Source organism: Schistocerca serialis, chromosome 9 (assembly GCF_023864345.2).
Source record: "Schistocerca serialis cubense isolate TAMUIC-IGC-003099 chromosome 9, iqSchSeri2.2, whole genome shotgun sequence".
Classification (NCBI taxonomy): domain Eukaryota; kingdom Metazoa; phylum Arthropoda; class Insecta; order Orthoptera; family Acrididae; genus Schistocerca; species Schistocerca serialis.
In genome coordinates, this window is record NC_064646.1 from 439,369,736 (window position 1) to 439,392,511 (window position 22,776).

Consider the following 22,776-nt stretch of genomic DNA (forward strand, 5'->3'; position numbering starts at 1 on the left):
GCCAATAGCCATCTTCGAGAGCCCATAGTGACGACACCCAACACAAAGAAGTGTAAAACATGGTGTCAGGAGCATAAATCCTGGACGTGGAAATACATCACATGGTCCAAGGAGTCAATGCTTTCGTTATTTCTGACAATGGGCTGGGTTTACGCCTGGAGAACACCAAAAGCTTAAAATCCTGATTGCTTGATTCCACTGGTTAAGCATGGAGGTGGAAGTGTGATGGTATGGGCAGCCATATGATGGTATTCTGCTGGTCCCATCATTACTCTCAAAGGCCGTGTTACAGCCAACAATTATGTGAACATTTTAGGTGATCAGGTGCACCCCATGATTCAAATGTTGTACCCCAACAATGATACCATATTTCAGGATGATAATGCACCCATTCACGCAGCCAGAACAGTACCATCGTGGTATGAATAGCATGCAACTGAAATGCAGCATCTTCCCTAGCCACCACAGTCCCCGGACTTTAACATTATCAAACCCTTGTGGGTAGTATTAGACCACAGACTCTAGAGCAGATTTCCACCTCCCTCGTCACTACAGGAGTTAGAAGAGGTTCTGATCAAAGAGTGACATAACATTCCAGTGGAGACTATACAATCATTATATGCCGGTATTCCAAGAAGAATTACACCTGTTTTATGGGCAAATGGGGGTCCAACCACTTATTAACAAACCATTCCCAAGTAAGTACAGGTGTTCACATTATTTTGCCTATCCCCTGCATGTCTTCAGAAGGATGAACCCTTACAGAATTTGATGTCACTTCAGTGAAGGAAATGGCACTGGAAAACTTCAGGTGGTTTCTGTTCTTGAAGTCAGGGGCCGAAAACCATCTTCAACATCAGACACTCTTTTATGACATGTGGAAAGCAACAGGAAGCTACTAAATTTACTAATTCTCCAAGGAAACTGCATAAATAGAATGAAAGGCTTTCAAAGGTAAAAATTTATTCTGGTCATGAAGCATCTCCCCAATCACATGTTCGGGTGGAAGATACTAACAGCGGTCATACTGAAACAAGAAAGAGAAGAAGATTAAGAACAGGAACACAGGATGCTAATATCCTCTCACAGGAGGAAGTTGGACATTCTTATGAAAAAAATAAGAAGAAACAGACTGGATATAATATCAGGAAGGAGATGAGAACAGAATTGAGAATTTGTGTTGCAAACTCAGACTATTTTATTCTGGAGAAACATATGAAGGAATTTATGGTGTTGTCATAACGTTAGGACCAAAGTGAAAATTAAAGTAAGAAGAAAAATCTAGCAATAATACAAATATACATGTCACATTGCAGACAGCCTGAGAAGGAAGTAAATTAAAACTACGACAAGAATAGGGACATGGAATAGCTACAACAGAGATCTCAAGAAGATCTAGAAAGGATGGGGAGGCACAATTAAATGTAGTGGGAAGTAAATAACTATGTTTTCAGCAAAAAGAAAGGTAACATTATGTGGATGATAAAAGATGATAATGTGAAGTTGCAGAAATGCAAGAAATAATGAATGGATGGAAAAGGCACTTAGCAGAATTATATGAAGCAAGAAGTTATCTAAAAGATATGGTTATGGAGGCAAGGGGACATACACTCATTATGGAAAAAGTGAGACGGCACTTCAGTAAATGCAACTGGTGGAGATTGGTTTCCAAGTGAATGCATCAAATGCTTAATCCAAGGAAAGGTGAAATCACTGCATATGTATAATTATATTTATGATAAAGGTGTGTGGCCAAATGACTTCACAAAATCTGTGATGGTGCCAACACAAAAAAACACCCTTTTGTCACATAATGTTGGGAATATGGGGTAATAAGTTTGATATCTCATTCAGCAAAATTTCTACTAAGAATAATAAATAGACAATTGCAATATAAAGTTGAGATAGAGTTGGACGAAGAACAGATCAGCTTCAGTAGGGACAAAGGTATAAAAGATGCAATCACAGCAACACAAATAATTGGGCAAAGATACCTAGTAAAAGGTGTGGAAGTTTCTATAGCTTTTGTTGACTTGAAAAAAGTCACTGACAGAGTTCACTGGACTAGACTAACACACATTTAAGTAAAGATAGCCCTTTCCATTCTGATAGAAAATTTCTTAGGTGTTTATCGGATAGGTATCAGTTTCTATACTTTATAACTTCTGGAATTAGGTAAAAATACTGAAAAAATTCTCATGGTGATAGTGGGTTCAAGAAGTCAATAGCATGACTGTGCTACTCAAAATACAAACATGTATAACATCCAAAAGGCACTTCACACATGTGTGTGGACACCTTACATAAGTTGAATGAAACATTCTGTCTAAAATAACACAGGGCTTGCCTTAAACTAACAAAATATAGGAAAACATGTTGTATTTATCTCAGTGATGCGTGGTTTTGTCTTCTTGTTGAAGTTTGAAATGATCTATTACCCTCTGGTGGTCACAATACTGAATAAAACAACTGCCAAATGGAAGCCGCGAACTTGCAGAGTAGTTGCAGTCCAGACTTACACAGGAAAGTGATGTAGTTGAGCTACAACAAATTTAAAACTGATTCCACACAATCATGTGGGCCAGGGTGGAAAGAATTGAGGTGTGATGACATAAAGAATTAAAATTGGGAGAGGGGTTGAACAAGGATGATGTCTTTTTTTATCTGCTCAGTTAAATATCAGTTAAGATGACTGAATTAAACACTGTTTCTAACATAAAGGTTGAAGAAACAAACATACTGATATGACACTCTATAACTAACGAAAAATGAAAAAGCAATTATGTCTATAAAATGGAATATCAGCTATGAAGAATATGAATCAAAGGTAAAAGTGAAAAAGGCTAAGGCAATGGCTTTTACAAGGAAAAGCAAGAACGATGAAAATTTGTGATGAGTTATTGGAACAAATTTGTAACTTCAGGTATCTAGGATGCAAAATAAATAACAGCGTACATGTAATCAATAAGCTAAAACAAGGATAGGTACTCTCAAAGAAATGTTTTACAGAATGAGGAGTATTTTCTATTGCACACTAAATAAACAGTTAAATCACTGAAGTGTTCTCTATGTAGTTTTGTCCTGCATGGTGCCAAAACCAGGGTAGTGTAACAGGAAATGTTGGAAAAGAACTGAAGACATTCCAGAGAGGGAATGCAATGGGGACCAGTCTTGTCTTGCCCCATGCCGACCTTTTCATTGGCCGCGTGAAAGAGGCCTCCTCGAGACCCAGTAGCTGGGCTCCCTGACTTGATATAGATTTATTGATAAAACGGGGTAATCATGGAAAAAACAGCAAAATGAAAGTAATAAAGAAATGGAAAATTATATTGTCAGTAACAGCAGACAGAAAGAAAACATGCTAAAATAATGCTTTCTGAGAAGTAATGGAACCAAATATATATCTTAATAAGAGTAAAATCAAATGTTAATTTGTCTTAGACAAGTACAGAAGGATGGCAAATGACATAAATCCGAGGACCCTAAAAGAAAAAAAATAAGCTGAATGAGCATGCAGTATTCACAGTTAAGACTTTTTCGAAATATGGTGGTCAGGAGCTGCTGATCTGTACAGATAAGTCAGTTAAGTACGTACTACATTGATAAATATTTGTGATACATATACTGGATGAATAACATAATACATATTATTCAGATCTGAATATTACCTATATAATACGTACACTATGTGATCAAAAGTATCCGGACATTCCCAAAAACATACATTTTTCATATTAGGTGCATTGTGCTGCCACCTACTGCAAGGTACTCTGTATCAGCAACCTCAGTAGTCATTAGTCATGATGAGAGAGCAGAATGGGGCACTCCGTGGAACCCATGGACTTCGAATGCGGTCATCAGGTGATTGGGTGTCACTTGTGTCATATGCCTGTACACGCGGTTTCCACACTCCTAAACATCCATTGATCCACTGTTTCCTATGTGCTAGTGAATTAGAAACCTGAAGAGACACGTACAGCACAAAAGCGTACAGGCTGACCTCGTCTGTTGACTGACAGAGACTGCCAACTGTTGAAGGGATCGTAATGTGTAATAAGCAGACACAGGAATTCCAAACTGCATCAGGATCCTCTGCAAGTACTATGACAGTTAGACGGGAGGTGCGAAAACTTGGATTTCATGATTGAGGGACTGCTCATAAGTCACACATCAAGCCGGTAAATGCCAAACGACACCTCGCTTGGTGTAAGGGGCGTAAACATTGGACGATTTAACAGTGGAAAAATGTTGTGTGGAGTGACGAATCACGGTACACAATCTGGCAATCCGATGGCAGGGTGTGGGTAGGCAAATGCCCTGTGAACATCATCCGCTAGTGTGTGTAGGCCAACCGTAAAATTCGGAGGCAGTGGTGTTATAGTGTGGTCGTGTTTTTCATGGAGGGGGCTTGCACCCCTTGTTGTTTTGTGTGGCACTATCACAGCACAGGCCTACATTGATGATTTAAGCACCTTCTTGCTTCCCACTTTTGAAGAGCAATTTGGTGATGGCTGTTGCATCTTTTAACAGGATCGAGCACCCGTTCATAATGTACGCCCTGTGGCGGACTGGTTACACGATAATAACATCCCTGTAATGGACTAGCCTACACAGAGCGCTGACCTGAATCATACAGAACACCTACGGGATGTTTCAGAATGCCGACTATGTGCTAGGCCTCACCAACCGGCTGACTACGTGCCAGACCTCACCGACCTACATCGATACCTCTCCTCAGTACAGCATTCCATGAAGAATGGGCTGCCATTCCCCAAGAAACCTTCCAGCACCTGATTCCACGTATGCCTGTGAGAGTGGAAGCTGTCATTCATGCTAAGGTTGGGCCAACACCATATTGAATTCCAGCATTTCTGATGGAGAGCGCCACAAACATGTAAGTCATTTTCAGCCAGGTGGCTGGGTACTTTTGATCACATAGTGTAGCTCTGTAACCCAAATAAAATAATACTATGGTATATTGATAAGTTTCACTTATGGACCGTCTGACAGCAACTGAATAAAACACAATTTTAGTGCCATACGCATTTCGCCTTTATTTTCTGCAAGGCATCATCAGTGGCAGATTTCGTAGACAGTTTCTTACATATTACGCTCCTGTTGCATTTTTGGTGTCGTTCTTCTTCCTATGAGTGCCAATTTGCTGTTTTTTCCACATTCCACAGCACTATGCACTGAACGCTTGTTTTACTCAAACTTATTGTTTGTAGTATTACGCGCAACTGAGGAGGACAGGACCACAAAAGTTGAAGATGTCAAATAAAATAACTTTGTGACTGACAGACTGCAGTAGCAGAGGAGGGGGACAGGGGCACAGTGTTGCCGATCTGCAGCCAGCCAAACTTAATTAGGCTCTATACGTTCCTATAAAACAGACCAACACAGCAAGCAACAGGCACTTGAGAAAGAAATACAACTGGCTGCTGGCTGACCACTATCACCTGACTCTCTGAAATGTCAATCATAGTCACCGCAATCAAAGTATAACTTCCTCGATCTGGATCAACGGTGCCTGTACACAATATTTTGAAAAAGTTTAAACTCTAAACAATGGGTAGTCATCGAGTTTGATTTCATTTATTTCTGTTTGTGTTGTTCGACTTGCATCACTTTGAGTCATTTGGTGCTAATTGAAAAGTAACTAAGTAGTTGATCTGATTGTAGTTGATTGTTGTGGTATCTGTCAGACATTCTATTTTGGTGAATATACTCTCAAGAAATTTTCTGCAGTTAATACAGTTGTGCACAGCTTCATAAAAAAGAGTCTTAAAACATATTTAACATTTCACCTTACAAATTTATAATTCACTCTTAAATTATAAATTTCTGTCTGAGTTAATCACTAATGGGGAATGGCCAGAACCCAATTTTCAGTGTGTGGGGAAGTGTACCAGAATCATTTTTACCTTTTGTCTTTCATTTGTCTATTGTAAGCCAGAAGAAAGTCTGTCCGCAACCCTCTGCACAAGCCCAAATTCCTTTAATTTTACAATCATGGTGATAATAACACAAGGCACATGTGAAAATGTAATAATATTCTTGACTCGTATTAAAACATGGTCTTTTAAGTGCCTATCTTCTTGGCAATGATGACCTTGCACTGACTTTATCAAATCCTTTAATAATCCCACAGCTTCCATTGATGAGTAACTGAGGCAATAATTGAGAAGGAAGTGAGGCAGGATCCTCCATGTTATTCAATCTGTACATCAGTAAAGAGAGAGAGAGAGAGAGAGAGAGAGAGAGAGAGAGAGATTTGTAACATCCTGGAGGAAGAAATGAAAACTTTGAGGTTTGCTGATGATACTGTAGTTCTGTCACATATGACAATTAGCGCTTGGTACAGCAGTTGAATAGATTCGATAGTGACTTTAACATAAGTTACATGGTGAAAATCGACAAATGTAAAACAAGGTTAATGGTGTGTAGTGAAATTAAATCAGGTGATACTGTGGGAATTAGATTAGAAACGTGGAACTAAAAGTAGCTGAAAAAGTTTTGCTACCTGGGCAGCAAGATAACTGATGATAGCAGAAGTAGAGTTAATATTAAATGCTGGGTGGTTACAGCAAAGAGAAAGCTCTTCTGAAAAGAAGGGGGAATGCAATACCACTGAATACAACTGGTAATAAAGGTTATATTTCTTGAGCTGACTGTAATCTGATTAAAAAGAATTACACCAGACACGTTTCCCTTTTATTTACAAAGCATCTCTTTAAACAGAATGACCACTTAATATGTCAGTAACAGTACACATATAATCACAGGCTCCATTTACCACTACCATTTCCTCCCAGATTCTGTCCTATAATCGCTGTCCAAGCCCATCCCTCTCTTTCCTCCCCTGTCCCCTACACTGCCTGCAAAAAAAAAAAAAAACACTCATCTTATGTCTCTACCTACATGCAAGACAATTTCACTAACACTCTCCTCCCCCCCCCCCCCCCCCCTCCCACTGTCTCTCTCTCTCTCTCTCTCTCTCTCTCTCTCTCTCTCTCTCTCACACACACACACACACACACACACACACACACACACACACACACACACACAAATTGTTTCACAGGTTGGCAACGCTCACCACATGAATGAAAACAAACGAATAGGCATAAACACTGTGGCACTGAAGAATGGAAAACAGTTAAGAAAGTCAATTGTAAATAGTGCAGCACAGGAAATAATGCATAATGCCAAAAACTGCCAATTGCAGATGGGAAATGAAGCCTGTCGACACCAACCACTGCTCGCAAGAGGGGAAGGAGCTGATTATATAAAGAAACATCGTAAGCAGGCCAACTTTATAAAGAAAATACTGTTTTTAACCTGTTGTTGTTGTGGTCTTCAGTCCAGAGACTGGTTTGATGCAGTTCTCCATGCTACTCTATCCTGTGCAAGCTTCTTCATCTCCCAGTACCTACTGCAACCTACATCCTTCTGAATCTGCTTAGTGTATTCATCTCTTGGTCTCCCTCTACGATTTTTACCCCCCACACTGCCATCCAATACTAAATTGGTGATCCCGTGATGCCTCAGAACATGTCCTGCCAACCAATCCCTTCTTCTAGTAAAGTTGTGCCACAAATTTCTCATCTCCCCAATTCTACTCAATACCTCCTCATTAGTTGTGTGATCTACCCATCTAATCTTCAGCATTCTTCTGTAGCACCACATTTCAAATGCTTCTATTCTCTTCTTGTCCAGACTATTTATCGTCCATGTTTCACTTCCATACACTTCATACAAATACTTTCAGAAATGACTCCCTGAGACTTAAATCTATACTTGATCTTAACAAATTTCTCTTCATCAGAAACACTTTCCTTGCCATTGCCAGTCTACATTTTATACCCTCTCTCCTTCAACCATCATTAGTTATTTTGCTCCCCAAATATCAAAACTCAATTACTACTTTAAGTGTCTCATTTCCTAATCTAATTTCCTCAGTATCACCCGATTTAATTCGACTACATTCCATTATCCTCGTTTTGCTTTTGTTGATGTTCATCTTATATCCTTCTTTCAAGATATTGTCCATTCCATTTAACTGCACTTTCAGGTCCTTTGATGTTTCTGACAGAGTTATAATGTCATCGGTGAACCTCAAAGTATTTATGTCTTCTCCATGGATTTTAATTCCTACTCCAAATTTTTCTTTTGTTTCCTTTACTGCTTGCTCAATATACAGATTGAATAACATCGGGGATAGGCTACAACCCTGTCTCACTCCCTTCCCAACCACTGCTTCCCTTTCATGCCCCTCGACTCTTATAACTGCCTTCTGGTTTGGGTACAAAATGTAAATAGTCTTTCGCTCCCTGTATTTTACCCCTGCCATCTTCAGAATTTGAAAGAGAGTGTTCCAGTCAACATTGTCAAAAGCTTTCTCTAAGTCTACAAATGCTAGAAATGTAGGTTTGCCTTTCCTTAATCTATCTTCTAAGATAAGTCGTGGGGGTCAGTATTGCCTCACGCGTTGCAATATTTCTATGGAATCCAAATTGATCTTCCCCGAGGTCAGCATCTACCAGTTTTTCCATTCGTCTGTAATGAATTTGCATTAGTATTTTGTAGCCATGACTTATTAAACTGATATTTCGGTAATTTTCACATCTGTCAACATCTGCTTTCTTTGTGATTGGAATTATTATATTATTCTTGAAGTCTGAGGGTATTTCGCCTGTCTCATACATCCTGCTCACCAGATGATAGATTTTTGTCAGGACTGGCTCTCCCAAGGTTGTCAGTAGTTCTAATGGAATGTTGTCTACTCCCAGGCCCTTGCTTTGACTTAGGTCTTTCAGTGCTCAGTCAAACTCTTCACGCAGTATCATATCTCCCATTTCATCTTCATCTACATGCTCTTCCATTTCCATAATATTGTCCTCAAGTACATCGTCCTTGTACAGAACCTCTATACACTCCTTCCACCTTTCTGCTTTCCACTCTTTGCTTACAGGGGAACCTCCCCATCGCACCCCCCTCAGATTTAGTTATAATTTGGCACAGTGGATAGGCCTTGAAAAACTGTACACAGATCAATCAAGAAAACAGGAAGAAGTTGTGTGGAACTACGAAAAAATAAACAAAATATACAAACAGAGTAGTCCATGGGCGATATAGGCCACATCAATGATGATGTGAGCATAGGAGCGCCGTGGTCCGGTGGTTAGCGTGAGCAGCTGCGGAGCGAGAGGTCCTTGGTTCAAGTCTTACCTAGAGCGAAAACTTTACTTACTTTATTTTTTGCAAAGTTATGATCTGTCCGTTCGTTTGTTGACGTCTCTGTGCACTGTAATAAGTTTAGTGTCTGTGTTTTGCGACCGCACCGCTAAACTGTGCGATTAGTAGACGCAAAGACGTGCCTCTCCAATGGGAAACGGAAACATTTGATCCAGGAAAGCACGTCTGATGTACTCTATACGACACTGGTGACGGCATGTGCGTCACATGACAGGAATATGTTGTCGACCCACCTAACTTGCACACTTGGCGAATGGGTAAAAAGATTCTTCTACCTTGCCCGATTTAGGTTTTCTTGTGGATGTGATAATCACTCCCTAAAAAGTGATGAAAACATAAGAGTGTGTCACATAAACTGCAACAAATGAATGCAACAGTTTCACAATCGCACAGTTTTCTCTGTGTCCTGTCAAAACATATGTTTTTAATGTTTTCAAATTTTTCCGTGAGTAGACCGTCAAATCCCGCATATGTCCAAGCAAATCTGAACATGTCCTGGAATTTTGGAGAGCGAAGTTGATTATGTGTGAGTGCCTGAACTCTGATAATTGTCTGAAAATAAAAATTTTCACTGGAGGGAAGACTTGAACTTGTATATTTTGCATATTTTTTCATAGTTCCACACAACTTCTTCCTGTTTTCTTGATTGATCTGTGTTCAGTTTTTCAAGGCCTATCCACTGTGCCAACTTATAACTAAATCTGAGGGGGGTGCGATGGGGAGGTTCCCTTGTTAGAACTGGGTTTCCATCTGAGCTCTTGATATTTATACAAGTGGTTCTCTTTTCTCCAAAGGTTCCTTTAATTTTCCTGTAGGCAGTATCTATCCTACCCTTAGCGATATATGCCTCTACATCCTTATATTTGTCCTCTAGCCAGCCCTGCTTAGCCATTTTGCACTTCCTGTCGATCTCATTTTTGAGATGTTTGTATTCCTTTTTGCGTGCTTCATTTACTGCATTTTTATATTTTCTCCTTTCATCAATTAAATTCAATATTTCCTCTGTTACCCAAGGATTTCTACTAGCTCTCGTCTTTTTGCCTACTTGATCCTCTGCTGCCTTCACTACTTCATCCCTCAAAGTTATCCATTCTTTTTCTACTGTATTTCTTTCTCCCATTCCTGTCAATTGTTCCCTTATGCTCTCCCCTAAACTCTGTAGGACTTCTGGTTTAGTCAGTTTATCCAGGTCCCATCAGTTTTAATCTACAGTTCATAACCAACAGATTGTGGTCAAGAGTCCACATCTGCTCCTGGAAATGTCTTACAATTTAAAACCTGGTTCCTAAATCTCTGTCTTACCATTATATAATCTATCTGAAACCTTCTAGTATCTCCAGGACTCTTCCATGTATACAACCTTCTTTCATGATTCTTGAACCAAGTGCTACTTATGATTAAGTTATGCTCTGTGCAAAATTCTACCAGGTGGCTTCCTCTTTCATTCCTTACCCCATTCCATATTCACCGACTACGTTTCCTTCTCTTCCTTTTCCTACTATCGAATTCCAGTCACCCATGACTATTAAATTTTCATCTCCCTTCACTATCTGAATAATTTCTTTTATGTCATCATACATTTCATCAATCTCTTCGTCATCTGCAGAGCTGGTTGGCATATAATCTTGTACTACTGTAGTAGGCGTGGGCATAACGATGTCCTCTTAAGTACTCCCCACCCGGAGATCCGATTGGGGGACTATTTTACCAAAGAGGACACATCAGCATTTAACCATACAGTAAAGCTGCATGCCCTTGGGAAAAATTACGACTGTAGTTTCCCCTTGCTTTCAGCTGTTCGCAGTACCAGCACAGCAAGGCCGTTTTGGTTAATGTTACAACGCCAGATCACTCAATCATCCAGACTGTTGCTCCTGCAACTACTGAAAAGGTTGCTGCCCCTGTTCAGGAATCACACGTTTGTTTGGCCTCTCAACAGATACCCTCCATTGTGGTTGCACCTACAGTACTGCTACCTGTACCGCTGAGGCACACAAGACTCCCCAACAATGGCAAGGTCCATGGTTCATGGGGAGTGGGGAGGGCAGGAGGGGGGGGGGAGGGAGATATCATAAGACAATAAAACAAGTACAAACCTGTGTATCCAATTTACAGAATAACAACAGAAGATGCTTTGTAAATAAAAGCGAAACGCATCTGGTGTAATACTTTTAATCAGAATGCAGTCAGCTCAAGACAGAGAACCTAAAGTGACAGATGTTAACAGCTGATGCTGTTACAAATGTAACACTGAATACAAATTTGAGTACTAGGAGGACTTTTCTGAAAGTATTTATCTAGGAGCGTACCCCTATACAGAAACAGAATGTGGACAATTAATAGTAAACAGAAGATAATACAAGCTTTTGAAACGTAATATTCCAGAAGAAAACTGAATATTCAATTGATAGCGCAAATAATTAATGAAGAATTTCTGAACGCAATCAAAGAAAGAGAAATTCAAAGTACAACTTGACTAAAGGAAGGGATAGGTTGGTAGGGCACACTCTGGGGCATCAAGAACAGCCAGTCTCATAATAACTTTGCTACTGTCCAGTCTTAAACCCAGAATGAGAAACGTGGGGGAGGCAGGGGGGGGGGGGGGGGGGGGGTTACAAGGGTTGGCTGGGTCGGCTATCGGCTGGAAAATTGCTAACACCAAGCACTGGGCAGCAATAAATAACTATATTACCTAAGGGAACCAGTACTACTTTTGAAATAAGAGAGGCTTAGGAGAGTTGATATCATTTCACTGGAGGAAATGTCGCTGGAAAACTCCTGATGGTGCCTGTTCTCCAGTTTAGGAGCAGCCAAAACAACCGCCTGTTCCCAATGTAAGGGCAGCTTCTTATTACATGACGGGAAGCTACAACATTTACAAACTTCCCACAAAAACTGTATGAATGTATATGAAGATGTGGTTGACCTTAAATTGGAAGTTAACTAACAGCAGGCCATACTGACAAGTGTTTTCTTACATAAATACAGTCATAACACATGGCTTGCTAACTCTGCTGTTTGAAACAACAAATGACACACAAAGGACATGGAAGTGATTAATTTTCGTGTAGTTTTTTACGTTTTAAGTCCTTACAAGTTTTTGTTTGAAGTGATGGTATAGAGTAACAATTGAAATTAAACGGGGACAGCAAAACTGTCATCTAAATATTATATTTTCTGCCACAATCAGCATTCTGCTTTTGCATGTTACAGCCCACTTTTGTTTCTGAGGACAAATCAACAATAATTTCTACTAACTTCTTTTCAGAATGTTTATCATTTTTTGAATGTCTGTCATGACAATGGTAGTGATGATGGTTCACATTTGTCTGACATTTATGGAAGACTGATAGTAATCTGTCAAAACTCAGTCATTAGCACTTCACTTCACCATCCTCTCCTCTATCTACTAGCAGACACACATTGTTTGAAATAGTCTTACAACTTTGCTTGTTTATGAACTTAAAGTCAGTACCAGTCAAAATATACTTATGATAAGCATTTGAAGGAAATATTTTAACTTGTGGTTGCTTGACTCTTATGTTCGGTGCAAATATGAATTACAGAAAAGGGAAGACTGAATAACATGTGACAAACGAGTAGCAATGCCTCTCAAGTTGCACCAGTCTTTCTGCTTGCCCTTCATGCAGAAAATCCAAAGCACAACAAATGAATTTTGTTTACAGAGATACTGTCAACAGCTTTGAAAATGTGTTTATAACAATCGCTTTTGAATTACCTCCAATACAAAGCATTCAAGACTTTACCATTTAGGTAGGAGACTTTACCTTTAATACGAAGGTATTCTCGTGATCCGGCATTTCTAAAGCAGTTGTTTCTCTTGCTTCGGTAATAAGAAAGCAAAAGACACCACTTTTTGGTTTCACTGCCTGAAATATCGAACAAATATTAATATTTACTCAACTACAGCACATTGCTAAGGATCATACAATAATTATACGCCTCACCTTAGGCGGTGAATAAAACTCAAGCATATAGCCACCAACAGTTTTCACCAATGCCAGGCGACACTTTTCCCACTTTTGTGTTCCATCGATATTTTCACCCATCAAAAAGTTCACTATTCCCTCTTTCCTACACTCAACTACAATTTTCGCTAATTTTGTTTTGGAATGTTTATCATGTTTTGAATGTCTGTCATGATGGTGGTGGTGGTGATGGTGATGATGATGCGATGACAGTTCAACTTCATCTGAATGTTGTTTATGGAAGAAACCTTTACCTTTTTTAAGTCCCTTGAAAGAGAGCCGTCGGAAAAAAGGCTTGTGCTGCGTCTTCGGAGATGGCGAATCCGCTTCGTGTTCGGAGTAATCACTAAATTCTTCGTGACTGTTAGCGCGTAAAGCGTTTGCAGATGATGCCGCGAACACGTTGTTGCCGTTAACGAATTTATCTTTTTGGTTAATCAGACTTCTTCTAGAGTATTCAATTTCAAAATGATCAACGAAACAGTCGAGGAATTTTCTGACGAAATCTCTGTGTGACACAGTTGTCCTCGCATTTTCTGGAAGACTGACGCTCACATACGTACAAAACGCTTTTGCGAACTCCGCAGCTGCTGATCTTGCTTGTCTGTCGCAGAATTCTATCCAGTTTAACCTTTCTTCTCCATCTGAATGCGTCCCTGCCATTTCTACGAGTAATTACTCAAACACAACCGAAAATCGTACACATAATGCACCTTATTAATCATCTTTGTATGTAAACATTAGCAATTTACTAACCAACACTCCCCCTGTGAGCTTAGTCGCCATAATGACATTTAATGCGCTGCATCAATGTAAGTTCTTATGAATTAGATGTAGGTCTTTTGATGGTCAGGGTGTACAAAAAATCCACAGTGGAGTCTAAAATAATATTTTTATTTTAGTGATAAACTGAGAAACGTTTGGAATGAAAATACATTGCAACAATACTTCAGTGTCAGAGAGTATCCTGCGACTCGCGCTTCGTATCAGACCTCCTGTGCGAGTTTACATTTCAGTCCCAGCCATGTTCTGCTATCTAAAATTGTAGACTGAAATTCTTATGATCTTATGCAAACTCTAATTCTTAAGTGCACTAAGGAATTTTTCTTACTTAGTTTTTGTGTAATTACTGCAGTATGGGTGCAGTAGTAGATTCTGAGGCAAATGCAGATCTACAATTTTTCATTGCTTATTCGACTAATCATCCATTCAATTATTTTGGTGACTGTATGAAAAACGAGAAGAAAAATTTCAAATAAAGTTTTAATCCTCATGAGACATTTATCACTTGCTTCGTCTAAAATTTAGTATCAATTTAGTTTCAGATTCTCTCATCTTTGCCAGTGGGGTATTTGACGCATTCGTTGATTAATTTTCGTGTAGAACAGTCATGTTCCAAGCTTGTGCGCCGAGTGCGATTTAAACTCTCACTATAGACATCTTCTGATGATATTATAAAACTAAATCGTAATGGAATAGGCCATCCAGTGGCTTGGCGTCAGTAGAAGAATACGAATCAAGTACAGCTGTAGTAGGAGAGGTAACTCACGAAGAACTTTGACGTAAATCAATGAATGTGTTAAAAATTTGTTGGAAGACTTTGTCGCTGGAAATGCTTTACCAGTTTGACCCGTTGTGAAGTGCAACAGTTATTCCAGTGAAATAAAATACGCCAAAATACAATACAATTACTTATCTTATAGATGTGAAACTTCTCTTGCGCATGCCCAAAGACGCCATTTTGATCAAATTTGTTGGTAAGTGCCACAATTTTGTTGTATTTTGCACCATAATTTGTGTCATAGTAGCCAGAATCTTATTGTTTTTGATCTGCGAATCTTTGAGTGACGTGGAAATCGAGTGTATGGGAATGTTGGCAGGTAATTGGCTACCACCGAGTCGAAGAGAGAAGTGTCCATATCAGGGCTGATTTCTGTGGGTTTCGCTTCTAGTTTTGTATATGAATTACTTAGGACCCTGTTTGACTCTTAGGCTGTTTATTTACATAAGGCCGACACAGCAGTCCCGCTGAACAATAAAGAAATGTAGTGCATGGGTGACAAACACAAGAGTATGACGTGTGTTGCCACTGACAGTCGTACATGATTTGCATGGAACTCTCATTCCTTCGTCTGTTCTTTGTAAAATCGGATATCTGCGAGATATTGTGACGCATATTCTGTCATTATTTTTCAGGAGATATTCGAAAATGGCGAAAAAGTAGTGTAACATATCCTTCTGTGTTTTGGGTGTGACAATACTCCCAGTCCTGAATGCCTGAAGGGACAGAGACAGTTCAGAAGCAGAAGTGGCTGTATACAGTGACAACAGTGCGGTACTATGCCAGCACCAAGGTATTTCATTTTTCATGTCATAAACAAAGCTGTTTTGCACAATTAGCTGTTGCTCAGATTGAGTTCTTTTGTTACTATAAATTATATTTCAGTTGTGACAGTTAGAGACTTGATTCCTGCTTGGCCATTGGTAGTTTTTTTGTGAAGATTGGTTTTGTTTTAAGAAACTGTTTCTTTGGTTGTTTATTGTGGTAACCACACCTAAGAAAATTATTTGTTATTAGTCAAGCATGTTTCCCTGATATATTTACATACGTTTCTCAAAAGTTGACGTTTTAACAAGGCAATGCATTGTTGCATTCTGCTGACAATTGCTGAATAAGGAGCTTTAAATGAGTGAGTCATTTTAATGCACAGTGTAAAATGTTGAGAATGCTTCTGTTTCCATTGTGTGTACGCTATGATGTAGGTATGCCAAGAAGAAACTGTCATATGCTTGGATGAAAAATACCTTGTTTTGTATTTGTCCAGTTTCGTACTTAACCAAAGTGATTAAGGATTACTACTGCGTTATGATTTTCTTTAAGTGTAGTAGTTACTCATATGTTAAAGTAGTTGGTTAGTTTTTGACCAGTATTACTTTTTTGCCTTAAGAACCCATTTATAAATTCGAAGTGCATAGGTAATTAGTGTGATGCTCATTCCTGAAATTCAGACAACCGTTAATAGATGATGAACCGGGAAATTACAGGAACAATACTGAAGGATCTTTTTCATATATAGCAAAGCAAGGCGGGAGGAATGGAAAGGAGACAGTAAGGCGAAACATCCAGTGAAGGATTAAAAAGAATAAAAAAAGTTATTTGTGGTGAAGAGGAATAATGAAGAAAAGTAATGCAAGGTAATAAATATGAACCTTTGACTCAGATAATAAATAATTTGTTACTGAAACCTTGATCTAAAACATCAGTGGTTTGAGAATCAAAATGTGTGGCAATGGCTGCTATGGTGATTCTCTATTTTCATGTGGGAATATTTTTAATATATTACATTGTAACTCTGATGGGTGCTGGATGAGAAATGTGACCTGTGGCATGTGCTGATCAGTCTTTAGTTGCTGTTAAGCATTTTCCCTCAACTTCTTCTCCGTGTAATAACTGTATGAACGTTGTAGCAGTATCAGTTATAGTTGCAAGAAACAAAAGTAGCAGAAATCTGTAAATGTGTTGTCTCTCTCTCTCTCTATCTCTCTCTCTCTGTGTGTGTGTGTGTGTGTGTGTGTGTGTGTGTGTGTGTGTGTGTGCGTGTGTGTGTGTGTGTGTGCGCACACTAGATGTGAAATTTAATGTGAAACACTAAACACTGTTATCACATTATCAACTACGGTTTATACATGGCAGTGATGCCTGCTGTTCATTAATTTTCATGTACGATGTGGCTTTTTATTCTGTAACATGGAGGTGTAGTGTTGTTTCACTCTTGTTGTATATAATACTTCTATTTATAATGGTACAGGCACATTGAGTACAATGATAATGTCTTACATTTTAAAAAAGTATGATGGTGGTGGTACTGTGTTCCAAAGGGTGTGTGTGTGTGTGTGTGTGTGTGTGTGTGTGTGTGTGTACCACCTCCGTGATCAGTATTGTCACCTCATATCAGTTCATGCCTGTTTGTTGGAGCCTACCCTGTGAAAATTTTAGTAAGAAATTCTTTGGCCATTGTGACTTTTTTACTGGAGTAAAGTTCCTGTTGTTGCATCCATACAGTGTATAAACCTGTTGCATTGTGTTTTATCTGGGTAATAGTTATTGTATGTTCATTTTTTGTTCTATATAATTTGCACTAAATGCCATTTTCCTTCACTTTGTTTAGAATGACATAATCAATGTGGTACAATATTATGTGTAGTAGATACTTGTAATGGTTCTAGTTTGCCTGTGTACCTGTTTTTCATGCCATTAGTTCCAGTTATCAGTGTAAATTCAGTATGTTGTATTTCAGATGTGATTAATTCATGTTTATAGGGGTCTTCACACATCTTCCAATGTATTTTTTGAGCAAGAATATATTTATATATTTTTTGTTATTAAAATATGCTAGATCACTGTTGTTTGAGCCGTAACAACTGAAAATCTGTAACAATTTTTTTCGTTCCAGCTGTTTCGGTAAAATATTGTGTAGCTGTTTTTATATTTGTGATACAGGGAAGTTCTGAGTGAACTTACCTTACAGCGCAGTTGTGAAAAGTGACTGTTGAAAATACTTGCTCAGGAAGCCACAACTACTATCTGCCTGACATCATAAATTTTACTAACAATAGATATGCAAAAAGTGTATTAGTGCCAACAGACAATGTGATGGAATGTGTAAGCAAGTGTTGATAGGCAAAGTCAAGTCATTGGTGTGCGGATTACGGAAGGAGGGACACAATGCTGAGTGGAACAGTATTTTGATATTGACCCCAAAGCAAAATGAGTAAAACGTGCACAATAAATATTTCCCCAGCAATTTCAGCACTGTTACAATTAATGCAAAGAAATTGGTCTCTACAAAAACTTCACAGATGTGTTCCCAGAAAACTGGACTTCCAGATTAGAAAGGAAATTGGGCAAAACGGATCCATCTGTGGTATTTGATTTTAAAAGATGCGTGAATAAACGAGTCGTTATTTTGTTTTCAGACACACTACACTATGAATAAATGTAGAAAAGTGACAGTGTCGGACAATTCTCAGATAACAGTACCAGGAAATTTTTCATTGCTGTGAATGACTAGGTTCGTTTAGTGTTCAGTTCCCTGTGGCAGTATCAGGAAAACTTCAGACTATTGTGTAGGAATAAGCAGAAAAAAAATTAAAAATATGCAGCGAAATGCTGAATTTTCGGCGTTAATTAAAGAGCGCCATCTTTCTCTTTGTTCCACTGACAACATTTTGCAAGAAAGTGTTTCCCAACCTGCTGCTCCCATGCCATCTGGACCTAAGTCCTGCAGAACTGGTCTGGAATTCTGCAAAGCATAAGAGTTGTAGTTATCCTACACCGAGAATGTCTCTCCAACCTGAAAAAATAAGATGATGCTTTTAGTGCTAATAAAGAAATGTCGTGTGCTACTTTGTGTGGTGCAAGTGTTTCGAAATAACAGCACTCGAGCATCAATTACACTGTTTTTAAATTCAAGTAATCTTTCAGTTGGCCTCGTAAGGTTGAGTGAACCTCCCTCCCTCCAAGCCTTTCCACAAGGGGAGAGGGGGGGGTGGGGAAGTGACCATCAGGAATCAGATACAGGACCTCAGTGTTACCAGCCCAAAGTGCTAACTACCAAACCACACAACCAATTTGCTTTTGAAGCTCTGATATTACCCTTTAGTGTTGTGGCATTAGAAGACTTGAAAGGCAGAATACATCAAAAAGTATATGGTGACTAATGGAGGAGACATAATGTTACAGCTGAGGGAAATGAAAATAATAAAATCAGTTAACATAGATTCAAACAGAATCGGCATTAAAAGACAAAAGACACTGAATCAAAGGGCACTGCTGTGAAAATAGCATCACTGGGAAAGATAGTTTTATGGATACTCCCAGAGATATGCCATGAGCATACAATGGAAGAAATGTTGTACATTCTGTTTTTGTTATTGTTCAAAATGCGCATTTCATTTAATGGCGTTTAAAAATGTGCACCATGTCACAGCACTCCATTTAGAGGACGGCATTCTTGTCTCTCAGGTGTGAACACAACACTGCTGTCACTCTGGCCAAGTCACCAGCTTGGCTTGCCATATAGTTGAAGTGTTAGGTGGTCAGCTGATATATAAACAACTTTCTCTCTCTGTCTCTGTGTGCTTGTGCGTGAGCTGTATTAGTTGGGCTCCATTGAAGAAGCTACATTGTCAATCCAATTTGTCTGCCTATAGACATTCACTGCATGAGAAGCTCTGCATTACTTGAAATAAACTGTTTATAGTGTCAACACCATAAACACTGTCATGAGAAATGATGTTATTAAAACAGGTCTTTTCCACAGTCTTTGTCCAGATAGTAGTAACTTGCAGGTCTTTTATAGTATTGACAAGAGGTGGTTGATCTTAGAGTCCGTGCTTGGCACAGACTGCACTGGTTGTGAGATTACATTTCCAGTGATCCAGAATCTCATATAAATAACTCCACCTCTGAAGATTGCTTCTGAACACCTGACAGCAGTCTGCAGAGACAGTTCCTGGTTGTCTATTGTCCAGTATAACAAGGAGTAATTTTGTCACCTAGTGTAAGCCGTTCTGTAGAAGAATTGAATCTTTCTTGCCATTTGTGCACTAGCACCTGAGGTATCTCTACAAGGTTGGTGCTTGTTGTTGTTGTTCTGAGGAAATTTTTGATTGATATTGATTATAAAGTTGTTGCTTAGTATCTGCACGGAGAGTGGGGCAGTGATGTTAAGCCGCCGCCCCCCCCCCCCCCCCCCCCCCCAGATTGCATTTATTTGTCAGCAAAAGTCAGGAGTTGCCATGCCCTTAAGCCAGTACAGATTCTCTGTTGGTGTTGGTTGTTAATATCCTGTGAAGATGTAGCAGGTGTAATCAATTACAACATCTACATGTTTTAGATCTTTACCATACAGAATGTGCATATTCAGCAAGAATAGCAAATTCTGCTGAATATGTTCATAGTTCATTAGACTGACTTCCCCACATTATGTGCAAATTTCCACACAACATTGTTAAAAGCTGCTACTTTTTGTCTGATATTTGAGTAGCTGTTTCTGTAGGTGAGTCACTCCCCTGTATTTTGGGGTTCTATGTTGCTCTGATGGAACTCGTTGTCAAGTGATTTAGAATGGTCTGCCCACTACACTGTTTTTGAAATGAAAAAAATCCAGTTTTGTATCTTGCTAGTATTTAGTCTTAGGAGATGATACCTGTAGCAGGTAGAGAGCTTGTTCAGGGTATGGACATTGTGTATTCAGTCACCTCAAACTGCTTGGAGCAGTGTGCTGCATAAATGAAACTATCTTGCTTTTTGTGTAGGTTTATCATTGCTGTAAATATTGTAAATTGAAGGCAAAATTATGCTTCCTTGAGGTGAACTATTTCTTTGTCTACTCCATCCACTACTTTTCCTTTGGAATTCAAGAAAGAATTTTCTGTTCTGCAGGAAACCCCAGTTTTGTGACACTCTGGTTATGTTCTCTGGTGTCAGTATAAGATCTTCAATTAAGCAGCTTTGCAACTTCTAGCATAACACTGATCCTTGCCCCGATTTGTAACTTCCATGACCATAGATTTCCCTCTGCATTTGGAATTTAAAGGACTGAACGCAGTTGTTCGTATTATGTCACCCAGTGCATTGCTTTGCATCTGATGGTTTTTGATCTGTCCAATTAGTGTTATCTCATAACTAAATCTAGAGGATTTTTTTCTGGTGGCAAATAATAAATGAGGATACTTATCAGTGTAAATATATGAGGGATGGTCATAAAGTTTTTCACTATGTAAAAAAAATCAAGTCATGACTGTGGACCTCGGTGGCAATGGCTTGAAACTCACCGCATTGTCATTCTGGGAATGCGTACCATGCAATGGCTTTGAGGAGAGAGGAATAAGTAACTAGGTGCAATGTCCAGAGAAAGGAGAGAGGGAGGCAAAAATTGAAAGCCCAAAGAAGCAAGAACACCCACTTGGACATCTCCTTGTGATATGCAGTCTGGACAGTATCCCATAAACTTCACAGGAGGCTTTGGTATTAAGCTCTTGTGTTGGTTTGCCACTAAGGAGTATAATCTATGAGCATCAAACCATGGCAGTCCCAAAAACACGGAGCATACAGCATTTAAGGGAATATGTGGCACTCCTTGGGTATGCTCCTGGTATGTAGTGGCAGTCCGCTGCACCAGCTGTAGTTTTAGTTTGTTGTGAAATACTGTCGTCAGGATATGGGAAGTATATATCCCACCAAACAGTGGATTTTTAATGGCTGTTGGGAAGTATGGTTGCCACTAAAGTAGTTTCTGGAAGGGACTTGGGAAGTATACTTACCACAAAATTAATCTGCCATTTGTGGTCCTTGGAAAGCGCACTTACCACCAACCTAGACATATCCCAAAGCTTTTGGGAATACATCTTACGACCTCTGTCTATGCTTGACATCTTGCAGTAGTTCACTGCACCAGGTGGATGAAAATTGCTACAACAATCGGTTTTTGTTTGTCGTGGGATCACTACTGTCGTTGGAACACAGTGCTTCGCTTCTGCAATGTACCATATTGTGACCTGTATGAGCTCATACCTTTGTGAGATAAAGTTTCAAGGATTGTTTTCACATTGTAGTAAGTTAACTTTAATATCGGTTACAAATATTTTATAAATAAAGTAAAAGAAGACTTAAATAAGAACAGGAAACACTGTTCATTATTATTTTTTCTGTGTAATGGCAACATGTAACAGCTCACAAAAGGGAAGTGGGAAATTCATATACCACCATAGTTCTAATACATCATAAAGATGCCTTGTTGATGTATGTACCACCACAGTTTTTAGTCTAAATCGTAAAAATAAAATTATCAAAAATAATCAGTTGATCACAATTCTAAAGGGTAGCAAAAAAATTCTTTGCTGAGTTGCCATACGCTGAGCACCCACACGAAAAGGTTAACACGCTGTGTAAGCTGTTGAAGATGGACCCACAATTATTATTATTATTTTTTTTTTCTGCTATCACTAAGATTATAATATACTGGTCTGTTGTTCACAGAAAGGTGGTCTACCACTTTATTCTTTATCATTCACATTTATTTAACCACAAGGGAAGCATATGCACCACATAATCATTGTCGTATTAAAATGTGTTGCTGACAAACATTTCCGCCATCTCACCATGAATTGTTACAGCGTTATTTGCATTCTACTGTGGCACAGGGATTTCATTGGTGTCAGAACATCAGACGTACCCATTCAGACAAATAAAACATTAATTATGTAACTTTATCTTTCGCATGTCATAATTAAGACTTTAGCTACTCTTCATGTATGTATAATGATGGAATTTGTGCCAGGTTAACTATTTACCCATGTTAGTGATCCTCCTTAGTGTCCTTATTTATTCCTTCAGTAAGGCATGCCTCGTAGCAAGATTATGCAAAGCATATGATGCACAACATTTGATGCACCAGACAGTAGTGTCATTCTGCCAATTTCAATTACCGTGTTTTTTGGGGAAGTGTTGAACAATTATTGTTGT

At 39.0% G+C, this 22,776-nt stretch overlaps 2 protein-coding genes across 4 annotated transcripts in view; one reads left to right on the forward strand and one right to left on the reverse strand.

Annotated features, from left to right (window-relative positions):
• LOC126418543 (SH2B adapter protein 2) overlaps window positions 1-14,001 on the reverse strand; it is a 100,913-nt gene extending 86,912 nt beyond the window's left edge. The window contains exons 1-2 of the mRNA XM_050085358.1: window positions 13,227-14,001; window positions 13,047-13,148 (exon numbers count right to left, since the gene is read on the reverse strand). Coding sequence (XP_049941315.1) covers window positions 13,047-13,148; window positions 13,227-13,910 — 786 coding nt within the window. The 5' untranslated portion in view covers window positions 13,911-14,001. The remainder of the gene's footprint in view (window positions 1-13,046; window positions 13,149-13,226) is intronic.
• A 778-nt stretch (window positions 14,002-14,779) lies between these two features.
• The window catches only part of LOC126418541 (serine/threonine-protein kinase Tao), a 206,268-nt gene continuing 198,271 nt past the window's right edge, over window positions 14,780-22,776 (forward strand). Inside the window, exons 1-3 of one of the 3 annotated variants that reach the window (XM_050085353.1) lie at window positions 14,780-15,004; window positions 15,444-15,601; window positions 16,293-16,442. In XM_050085353.1, coding sequence (XP_049941310.1) covers window positions 16,423-16,442 — 20 coding nt within the window. In that variant the 5' untranslated portion in view covers window positions 14,780-15,004; window positions 15,444-15,601; window positions 16,293-16,422. The remainder of the gene's footprint in view (window positions 15,005-15,443; window positions 15,602-16,292; window positions 16,443-22,776) is intronic. The other 2 variants (XM_050085354.1, XM_050085355.1) reach the window with 2 other exon arrangements.